The following is an 11,846-nucleotide window of genomic DNA, read 5'->3' on the forward strand; positions in this document are numbered from 1 at the left end:
GCTTTGGGGGGAATTTTCGCTATCTAGTGAACTTTGCATAATTATAGTAAATTTTCCACTCATGTAAGTTTCCATGTTAATAGTACCACACTGACTTATTCAAATTAAATTATGAGCATTACTTTCAATATCTTTTGGGTTTATGAAGTCAAAAGCAAACAACGAACCAACATTGACTCATTTTCATAGAAATGAATCTATGGAAACTGTCCTTCATATACCCAGCTAGCCTGATATAATATTGCCCTGACACCAGACTTAAAATTTCTCTCCATTTATTCATTGTATGCAAATCACCTCTAATCATGACAGATTGCTATATTTGGGTAGATTGATTATTAATTTGTTGAAAAGAATAAGATAAGTGGCGCTTCTTGGTGGTCATTCTGAATAGATGACAGGGTTCAATACCAAATGCCACAAATGGTTTCAACGAATTCCACGATCTGATATAGAAGTACACTCTAGCCGGTATCAGGTCGTTTCGGTGACAAGTCATTTTGGTAAAGCTGAAGTCGTTTCGGTACAAAGTACGGTCGTTTCGGGACACGTAGAAATGTCGTTTCGTTACTTTTATGTAGTTTCGGTAGGGTTATTTTATGACGAAATGATGTTATTTCTACCAGAGATTTACAACAAACACATATTTATTTTACAATTATTTTGCCTGTATAAGTGATATAGATGTATACTGCCTTTGGAACAATAAGAAAAATGTAGTTTTTTCAAGATCTGTTCATAATTTTCACTATGAATATACTTGTGTTTAAAAAGCACCCAAGTGTGTCAATTTATGATATTTATATATATATATATATATATACATAAAATAGCAACAAAATACTAGGGCTGTCACGGGTACTAAATTTTGTCCCCGGGTACCCGAATTTTAGTACCCGACCCGTACCCGGGTACTCGACACAGATGTCTTTGAACATGCGCAACCGGAAACCTTCCGGTCATGTGACATAGTCTTCATTTGGACGGTCTCTAGTGTTATCCGATATGACTATAGTATGACCTATTTAAGTGCACATGTCCGTCAAGTAGATTGTTCTCGTATCAAAAGACGGTCATGAGAAATAAAAATTGGAACAATGTTGCATGTGAAAATGTTGTGAAAAGATAAGGTGTCATCCTAGCTTGGTGAGTGAAAATAAAACAAATGAGTCGGATTTTGTTATACTCTTGATATAAGTTCAAGACTTGTTTACATACAACCAGACGAATTTTCCTATTTTGACGGGTACCCGGGTACACATTTTTTGACCCGGTTACACCCTAAACCCGACCCGTAACCGGGTACTCGTAACAGCCCTAATATATACATAAAATATTCACGTAGCAACAAAAAAGCATGTTAAAATATATATGGACTAAATCCCGATCTAAGTAGAAGTACTAGGTAAGAGAATGCAAAATGCTTAAATTTCTTGATTTCAGCGTTTTTAAAAAAGATAGACTGCAATTCATTTTTCTGATAGTCCTATTTATAACTGGAATATTTGCGACATATTTATCATTATATCGCTATAGGTTTATAACAACAAGATTAAAAGGCAGTGTATTTGACACGCACATATGCAATATAAGTATGGCTTTTGCGATACGGTCGCTGTCACCGGATATAATTGACAAGCACCTGACGACAGAGGCCATGCCCCTGCCATATCATTGGCTACTAGACTTTATGTTTACGTGTCAGTCAATTATAATTACCACCTGATTGGCGAGGCGTGTTCCTTATTGGTTACTGAATCTGTGCTCCATGCGATTATGCTTTCAATTTTATACTTAAATAATGTCATTTGAAAGCTTTATTATTTGTACTGATAATGGAAATAAAATGCAAATTTGCATGATTAAAAAACTCTGTTTATAAAGAAATTTACGAGTGTTCTGTACTAGAATTTAGAGAGGAGAATTTGGTTGCCGATTGAAATCGATTACACAGTATGTTACATTAATGCCATTCGTTGATGCAAAGAAAGTCATGAATATGTCATGAAAACACAAATAAATAAAGACATAATCAGTAAAGCCACTAAAAAGTTTGTACCAATTTTTTTATATCTATGTACCGAAAAATCTGGCGTATATACCGAAACGACCGCAAGACTTTTCGATACTCCTGTAATGACTTGTTACCGAAACGTCTAGAATTCCTCTGGCCCTACACCTGACATCTATCTGAATATGTCCTACAAGTCTGATGTCAGGGCCAGAGTATCTGAGTCTCGGGCTAATACCCTTCACAATGACTTCATAAACCTAAAATACTTTGAGAATAAGGCTTTAAGGATTTTATCTAAAATATGGCATTCATTACATATAATTATCTAACTGCTGCAGAAGTAAACACACCACTTTTTTCTTAGGTGCAGGTTTCTCCACGCATCCAAATACAAAAGCTTGAAGCCTGTAGGATCCATCAACTTGAAGAAGAATCATCTCTCTAAAATTACCCTCCTCTTCTGGTGACCATGTTATCGTCAACACCAAGGTGTCCTCTGCTTCCACTGTAAACTTTGTCTTGTCAATGTCGAAATGTTTTTTGAATGGAAATTTCTCCACTTTAACATCTTGTGGATATTCATGGGGATTTTTTATCAACAAACTTCGTCTTTTTGTTATTCCAGGTTTTGCTATCCCAAACCCAATTCTTGGGGGATTTGTAAAATGAGTTAATATTAGAGTTTCTACTTCATCTTCTTCACTTTTTCTACGGGAAGCTGACCGTGTCTTCACCGTTTTCTCAACTGCAATCTCATATTTAGTACCTTTCCCCGTGTTCCCAAAATTATCAAACCATGATTTCCTTCCACTTCGACGAGTTGGGTTGCTCGGTGTTGAAGTTGTGAAGGCGATGGTGCCGAAGTTTTCCGTTTCAGCACCTTGATGAGGAGAGAAAATACCTGTCTGGTTGCTGATATCCATCGTGTAAACGATGGAAACTGTTTCAGCCTATCTTTCTTTCAATGATGGTCACTCCATCATCGATGGAAAAATGTAAACATCGATGACCATCTTCCTTTGAATCCAAATTTCGAGCCGTTCCACGATCGACCAATCAAATTACGTTTTACAAAATTTAATTTACCGGAAGTCAGAAAGTTCTCGTTCTATATTTAGATGTCACATGACAATAAAATGGTTGACAGGAAATCTACAAGATTTTAAGAACTATTGTTAACACTTCATAACTAGTTTTATAATTGTTTCACAGATATCAGCCGTGAAACTTCGCCTAGGGATGAATCTTTTTGCATTGGAATGGTAAGTATTTTAAATACACCGGTTTCGTGTAATGAAAATCATCTTGGTTTTTCATACCATATGCCAGACTGACAGACTTCCACATTTCTGTTTTCTCTTCGTTCCAGCAAAATTATTTTTGAGAAAATCAATGTCAAAATTCTGTTTTAATCAATTTTTCTTTACATATAGTGTATACTCTATGTTTTTTGGAGCACAATAATAGAATGACATGCATGTACTATGAGTTAGGATGAAATGGAGCCTGTCTCTGACTACTGACACAGCAGTGTCTACACTCTACAGACAGACAGTCTGTCTGCCCGTCTGACTCTTGCTGGTAATAGGATTTTAAAACTTACCAAACTGAAAAAAATCCTTGGCTTTTTGGATCTACTCCAAGGGCTCCATGCCTAGAGTAGAGCATCCTCGATACTCCAGGGGTTCCGCTCACTTACAACCACTACACCCATGGTTAGCCTGGACTTTCTCATAGTAAAATTGGAGGCAACAGAGCAGAACTGGTAATTCAGTCTTTTGATGTGCATTAAAAGAGCCGTGTAACGGTACACTGTGATTGGCTGTGTGGCTTTGATGTTGGGTGTCGCTCTCTCTGTAGCCTTAAAAGGAAATCTTTGCAGGCCTGAGATTGGTTCAGCTGTTTTCCGCTGAGCTGCCTCTAATTTTACTGCGAGATAGTCCAGGGGTTTAGAGATTGTACCAGTAAGTGATCGGAACCCCTAGAGTATCAAGGATGAGAGAAGAGATGTCTATAAAGTTCTATTTCACAGGATTTTTATCAGTTATTATTTAACATCACTTTCAATAGATCTTTATGTTTATTATTAAATTGCTTTTAAATGTTTAGTCAAATACTCAAAAATGCAGTCTTCTCTTGAAATTTCTTTTTGATTTACCAAATTACTTCACAAAATCAGTCAAGAAAACCTATTTAAAAAGGAACTATTCATGTACCATATGATACCACATTACATTTGTATGTTACTAGTATCCCCAGTGATGACTGAACGTAATGCTTTGTAATCTTCACACTGAGATGATGTTAGCGTGGGGTGTCATCTTTTAATGCCATTCCATCGCCAATAGAAACAATATTCCTGCACAAATTTTAACAGGTATCACATAGTATATGAATGAGTCACATTCCATTGCAATTGAGTAAAAAAACCATGGGATAAACATTAATTGAATTCAGCAATACAAATAGAGGCACAGTACAAGTACAAGTTTATGGTATATGCTTAAATGTGATTACTACCAGGTAATTGTTTATTTCAACAGATGCTATATACATTCATGTATAGAATGACTGGGTATTTGACATACATTCTGTAGAACCTTTTATTGTAACAAACAATTGGCTTACTTTGTGTAATAATTTTATGAAAGGCTAGTCCAAAATTTGTTCTATTAAGGGTCCCCTTATTTTTTTTCAAATTTTTAAGCAATATTGGCGCTTGTTGAGTCAAATACAGTATATGCATGATTTTAGTAAGCGAACTGTTACTCTTTCTTTCAGAAGGACCATTTCAATTTTGATGTTCCTCTGAAAAACTTCTTTTTCAAGGACTTAAATGTTGAAACTACAGGTGGTAAGTTTCATTTTACCTACCCCCATATTAGGCATTTATTTGTTTATAAAAAACAATGAAATATTGATTGTTCACAATATAATAATAAATTTTGAAGGCATTTAACAGATTGAAAATTCTATCTTTTTGAATGCCGTTTTTTCAATAGGTAATTTTGTTGAATCAAAATAACACAGTAATGCACACATACCATACTTGAGTTGTATTTTATTTAAAGTAATTTATTATATGTATATACAAGAGTTGTTTCCCTTCATCTAATAAAATAGCATTATATTTTAGGTTTGGTTGGGACATGCCTTGTGGTAGGAGCCATGACCTTCCTTTTGGAAGGGGCTAAGATGCTGATGCTGTACTGGTCAGCTCGCATCAAACAGAACCCTTTGACCTATGGACTTACTGATTTTGAAGATGACAATGATCGTGATGATCTGACAGCCTCTTTGATGATTCCTGCAAGTTTAGAGCAAATCAGATCAAGAAGGTATTTTCAGCTTTTTTTATCTCAATAAATCTGAATTTTCTTACATCGTTAATGATTGATGTCATGTTTTAGTTGCATTTCTGATTTAAACATTAATTCTATTTCAATAAAGCTAAAATTCTTGATGCTTATATTTTTTGTGTAGATACAATAATTTCTACATCTAAAAAATCCTTCTAATGTTATTTGATCATAAGTTCTCTGAAAACAATGTAATCTAAAATCAGACTTTAACAGTTATGGAGTCCACAGTGTTGATAACTATATCTACGCGCTTATTTAAATACTTTGATCATAGAGCTTGAATTATTGTAATCTTTCAGGGTTCACCTCTAGTTCAGGGTAATGTTTTTATAATGCTAATTATGTCCCTTTATGATTGTCTCCCTTGATAATAACCTCCCTCGAAATTTATCTCGCTTACAGGGTTAAGTACCACTGCCTAGGTCTGCTGACACACATCATTAACCTCCTCATGGGATACATCATCATGCTGGCTGTAATGACGTATAATGTATGGATCACCATTGGGGTCATTGCTGGTATGTATGACCTTGTTATTCATACATGTGACTTCTATTCACCAATCAAATCATCTGTTAGTAAATGAGATGCAGATTCAATTAACATTGATCTTTTCCATTTGTTTTAGGATCAGGAATAGGTTTCTATATATTCGGTGCCTTAGGAAGCAACATGCAGGCAAAGTATGCAGGACTGACTCCGTCGTTAGAAGAACCATCTAACTTCCAGATAAATCTAGCGGTGCCTGAGGAACAGCATATCTAACTTACATAACACGGGAGTACAGTACATAATATAAATAGAAAGAAGTCTACCCTAAATTCATGAATGGATGGAAATGTACATAGAAAAGCACATCAAAAAATTCTTTAGTGATGGAATTTAGCAGCAACCATTGTTATATTAAAATTCAATTATTTTGTAATCAAAATTAAATTAATAGGTGACCTTGAAAACATCATGCTGTGTAATGGCTTAAATTGAGAAATGTTCATTTGTTTGTTTTAGTGCTATGCCTTATATTTTGGGTAAATTCAAAGTAAGAGAGACATTACATGACAATTTGTTTTGTAAATAGATTACAGCATCATATTCTTTTATTGTTTTGCACTCATTATCTCCATTAAACATACTTTTCATTCCAACATAAAGAGAAATATTCTATTTTATATAGAATTATTAAAATCAAACACCAGAATTAGTTTCAGAATGATAATTAAATCTAGTCTTATTGTAATCAAAATGTATAACATATGTATACCTTTGTTGCCTATATATTCTGCCAATATTATAGTACACAGTAAAATGTGCATCAGGCTCATGGCAGTAATATCACATACATGTTATGTGTATGGATGTGTAAACTTGCAGAATGGTTGAGTTTTTCAGGAAAGTATTGCCAGAGTTTTCTGAATGGCAGTTTTTGATTGTTACATCATCATTTTGTGTGAGAACATCACACAGTTACCTCAGAAAATGATGAATCACAACTTATGTATAATCAACATCTGCTAACTAAAACAGATACCAGCAATACTAACTATGGAGATGAGAGGTACATGTTTTCATTGAAATTTGTTGTATATAACTTTAAAAGTGAAATTTTTATTGTCTTCCTTTAGTTTTACCATTTTTCATCTGTGCTAATCTAGTGCAAGCACATCGTGCTCGTATATAATAATTATAATGTCATCAATATTTCTTGTCTGTTAAAAGTAGAAGAGTGTTCATTTTCAACATTGACCGCCCCAGGACACGAGGTTTAGTTTATCACACATATTGTTTGTACATCAGACAAAAGACATTGTAGATTGAGTTAAGAAATACATAAAAATGTTTGTTTTTTAGTCAGAGGGTTAGGTCAATAACATTGCTGAATAGTCATCAATCACAAAAATGTGGTAAATATACTGGTTTTCTAAAGTTGAAATGGACAAAAGTAAATAAATAAAACAAACACAAAATAAAACAGAAAATATCATATGAAATATTTAAAGGTTGTTGTTTTAACATTATATTTATACATTCAATTTTGATGCTTGATGAAAATGATAATTTTTGTTATTTTTATTTTTGCTTCACTTTTGTTTTTAATGCATTGTAATTAATAATTGTTATTTTATGTAATGATTGCTCTCAAAAATTGCAATGATCACTTGTTTTAAACTTTTCCACTTTACAATTTTCACAATTTAAAATGATTAATTTTATCTAAGTTACCTTTTAAAATCACATGAGATTATTTTAACATACATTCAAACCTTATGTTAAAGTATACTTCTATCCAACACTAGTCTATTACAAGCCAATTTTTCAGATTCACTATTGTGCAATATTCTGTGTTTGCATATTACAGAGTCATCTGCTCTTGCAGGTAGGTATTGATTGTGATGTCATGTGTGTTGCGGAAAAAAACCCCCGAGAAAACAATGTGAATTGTGACGCACAAAATAATGACGTCACAATGGATATGATATCTACTCGCAAGGGAGCTAACTCTGTAATATGCATGGACAGAAGACATTATTATTAGGTTCTGTATAAAGGACACCTGTATATAAAGGACCCCTCTGAATGAATGGCTGATAGTGTAAAACATCTTTTATACTTTGAGGGCTGAAATCATATGAATTCTTTTCCTTAAAGATGCTCCACCGCTGACAAATGGTATTTTTTCTCTATCAAAAACAGGAGCAGCCGAATAAGCATTTTTCTTCATTTATAAATGTTACTTTACACTATTACCCATTATAACCATTGGCTTCTAATTAAGTAAATACTTCTAATTAAGTTTTAGCTTCTAATTTTCCTTTAAGATGAAAATATTTAAAAATAATTAATTGCGTCCTGAACAAATTCCGTGGTACTGTGGTATATGGAATGAAGTACTGATTGTGCATGCACCAAAAGCAAAATTAATTATCTTATTTTTTTGTGTTAATTAGACAGCAATTATTGTTCAAATGATGAGTATCGTTCATGTCCTGTCGGTGTTAGAGCATCTTAAAGAGAGTTGAGACTGTAGCTTCTGGATGATCAAGAATATTTAAGGAAACATTATTATACATTTGTGATATTCAACAAGTGTGCACTGTAATTTTCATCATTGTTTGCTGTTATATTCACCAGTCTGGTGTAATATTCACCTGTCTGGTGTAATATTCATCATTGTTTGCTGTTATATTCACCTGTCTGGTGTAATATTCATCATTGTTTGCTGTTATATTCACCAGTCTGGTGTAATATTCATCATTGTTTGCTGTTATATTCACCAGTCTGGTGTAATATTCATCATTGTTTGCTGTTATATTCACCTGTCTGGTGTAATATTCATCATTGTTTGCTGTTATATTCACCTGTCTGGTGTAATATTCACCTGTCTGGTGTAATATTCATCATTGTTTGCTGTTATATTCACCTGTCTGGTGTAATATTCATCATTGTTTGCTGTAGTATTCACCTGTCTGGTGTAATATTCATCTGTCTGTGCCGTTATTGTCATTTTTAACAGAAATGTTGTGTCTCATCTGTGAAATATAATGTATCACACGTATCTTTTTTAGGTATTTAGTGTTTTTAGTGTTTTAAGTTATACAGTATCAGTTTAAACTTGTTATAGGTAAAAAATATCATTGTGCTGTTCAATTTATAATTTACTAAGTGCCTTTATATTACCGTATGAATGCATCCGGTATGATAAAATCTGTGAGTGATTTTGCCCAATGATGTATATATGAGAAGGATAAGTCACACTGGGTTCGGGGCAAGAACGGCCCAGGAGCTTTTGTGTTTGTGCGCTGGCGGTGACGTTGGGCGACAACTGATTTTCCTTTGATATCTGCCGGCGCAGCCTTTGATGTAGCTTGCGGGTGCGAGGGTTACCGTCTTACTTTCTGAAGCGTGCTGTTATTTCATGAGCTGTCATTTCTTTTTAAACGAAAATTTAAGACATTTCCTCTAAATCTTCCATCCTTAAAGCAAGTGGTAAACGTTGTGAAATTTTATTAACTTTAAATTGGTGTTTCGTTTGATTCAATAAACAAGCATTTGTTGAGAAAAACGGCTTTTATTCCCAGTACATAGACATCTCACATGGTGTTTAGTAGTGTAAAGAGACAGTGACGAATCCTTCTCACTTATAAATCCTTGTTTTGCTAAACAATATTTGCATAGTCCAGTATGATAAATACCTTTAAATATAGTAATTATTCCACTTATCATATCATTCAAATTGAATTTATTTGATAATAGAGATCTCAGTTCTTCTCACAATATAAACCTAAAATGTTATAAACTTTTTCCATAACATTTTTTTTTGTAAAATATGCAATTGTATAGTTGTTGATCTCATTAAGATTTGCTTTTGTCGTCTGTTTATATAACATTGTCAGTAGTGAAGTGGAGGAGAATTATTATTAGTCAATACTAGATGACTTTATATTGATACATGAGTGACGTAATTAGGGTATGATGATAAAAACAGATCTGTGGACTGTCGAATATGACCAAGATTTTATACCCAAGAATTTTCTTTGAAAGTCTTTTGAAGAGGTTATGGATCACATTATATGACAAGATGTTGCCAAAATATGCATGCGAGATATTAGATATAGGAAGTAAAGGTTGTTTTTACATGTTGTTTGTTATAAATGCAAACTTTCAAAAGGTAAAGGTATCTTTGTACTTTTATAAATTTTAAAAAGAGTTTCATTGTTATTTCTTATTTAATTATTGTGTTACTATCATACATTTGTATTTGTATACTATCCACCTTCAAAAGTTAAGAACATTAAAAGTTTTTCCCAATTTAATTGAACCTTAACTAAGATAATATTGTAGTATTATTTATTACTCTACATTTGTCCCCGTTTTGGGGATTATCTTAAACATCATAACATTCAGGATTTTTTGTTGTATAGGTTTGTTAAGAATAGGTGCTATACCGCAAAGTATTTTATCATTAAAAAATGAAGGGACATATAATTTTTCTGCAGGTCTATTAAAACTCACAAACTTCACACTTTTATTACACTTGAACAGTTGGAGCTTTTCATTTATTAGGTCATCATACCCGAAGGGTCAGGATGACCTATTGTCATCATGCACCGTCCGTCATCGTGCGGTGTGCGGCGTGCGTAAACTTTTCATTCAAACGACTTTTTCTCAATTTCCGAAAGGCCCAGGGTAATGATATTTGGCATGTAGCATGCTGGGATGAAGGCTACCAATTTTATTCAAATAAATGACCTTGATCTTCTTTCAAGGTCACAGAGGTCAAAGAGGCTAAAATCTTTAAATGACTTCTTCTCAAGACCCAGAAGGCCCAGGTTACTGATATTTGGCCTGTAGCATGCTGGGATGAAGGGCTACCAAGTTTGTTCAAGTGAATGACCTTGACCTTCATTTAAGGTCACAGGGGTCAAATAGGCTTAAAATCCTTTAAACAACTTCTTGTGAATAACTAAGAGGCCTAGAGACCTGATATTGGGCCTGTAACATGCTTGGATGAAGGGCTATCAAGTTTGTTCAAATGAATGACCTTGATCTTCATTCAAGGTCACAGGGGTCAAAAAAGCTAAAATCTTTAAACATATTCTTGTCAAGAACCAGAAGGCCCAGGGTACTGATATGGGGCATATAGTTTGCTGGGATGAAGGGCTGCCAAGTTTGTTCAATTGAATGACCTTGATCTTCATTCAAGGTCACAGGGGTCAAAGAGGCTGAAATCTTTAAACGACTACGTTGTATTGTGCTAATAGTCAGATGACCGTTAAGGCCCATGGGCCCCCTGTCTTTTAAATACAGATTGGATATACACCAATAGTATAAATCCCTCGATCACACCTTTTATCTTTACTGAGTATTGTTCAAAATTCTGATTTTGTTCTTTAGGTGGTGTACTTAACAATCTATAAATAATTGTTGGTAATGGTTAATTACGAGTTATACATGTTATAGGTTTAGATAAATATGCGAATTTATATCATTATGTATTGCAGTGAATATACACTTGAAGTATGATATTTGTTGCAAGATTTCTTGTTAATTAATAATTGACAGTTTGCCAGCCGTCATTTAAACCACATGTGACTTAACGTTTTGTATTGTGTTTGCTACGATGTTTGCTCCGATGTTGAATAGTTACATGTGTGTTTGCAAACACAAGGCATGGCTTTATTACACCTAGCGATTGTGAGAATTAACATAACTATTTGAAAATTCTTTTCATAAAGTAATAATTCCTGTTGATATTCCATTTTCATTTGTTTGCTAAATTCACCATTCATGTGGATTTTACAATTTTATTTCTCGTTATCTTTATTCACATAAAACTCACTTGAATATGAATTTTTGTTTTCAATACAATACATTGCCAATCTGAATATGATTTTGTTTGTTTATGTATTCAGATTTTGTTTTTGTGTGTTTATATATCGAAATTGATAGTATTTATATTTTTACAACACTAC

At 33.6% G+C, this 11,846-nt stretch overlaps 2 protein-coding genes across 2 annotated transcripts in view; one reads left to right on the forward strand and one right to left on the reverse strand.

Moving 5' to 3' along the window:
- LOC138321032 (abnormal spindle-like microcephaly-associated protein homolog) overlaps positions 1-3,050 on the reverse strand; it is a 45,901-nt gene extending 42,851 nt beyond the window's left edge. Inside the window, exon 1 of the mRNA XM_069264422.1 lies at positions 2,365-3,050. Within this exon, the coding sequence (XP_069120523.1) occupies positions 2,365-2,937 (573 nt within the window). The 5' untranslated portion in view covers positions 2,938-3,050. The remainder of the gene's footprint in view (positions 1-2,364) is intronic.
- Positions 3,051-3,132: 82 nt separating this feature from the next.
- Positions 3,133-11,759, forward strand: LOC138321036 (high affinity copper uptake protein 1-like). The gene is made up of 5 exons (XM_069264428.1): positions 3,133-3,276; positions 4,796-4,868; positions 5,151-5,352; positions 5,779-5,894; positions 6,005-11,759. The coding sequence occupies exons 1-5, from the start codon at positions 3,274-3,276 to the stop codon at positions 6,139-6,141; spliced, it is 531 nt and encodes a 176-aa protein (XP_069120529.1). The 5' UTR covers positions 3,133-3,273; the 3' UTR covers positions 6,142-11,759.
- The last annotated feature ends 87 nt before the right edge of the window (positions 11,760-11,846 follow it).

The sequence above is a fragment of the Argopecten irradians genome, chromosome 4 (assembly GCF_041381155.1).
Source record: "Argopecten irradians isolate NY chromosome 4, Ai_NY, whole genome shotgun sequence".
NCBI lineage: Eukaryota > Metazoa > Mollusca > Bivalvia > Pectinida > Pectinidae > Argopecten > Argopecten irradians.

What these genes read in the sequence shown, in the direction of transcription:
- LOC138321036 (XM_069264428.1), top strand. An exon ending in AAATGTTGAAACTACAGGTG is followed by an intron (nt 4,869 to 5,150) that starts GTAAGTTTCATT and finishes ATTATATTTTAG; the next exon opens with GTTTGGTTGGGACATGCCTT. An exon ending in GAGCAAATCAGATCAAGAAG is followed by an intron (nt 5,353 to 5,778) that starts GTATTTTCAGCT and finishes TCTCGCTTACAG; the next exon opens with GGTTAAGTACCACTGCCTAG.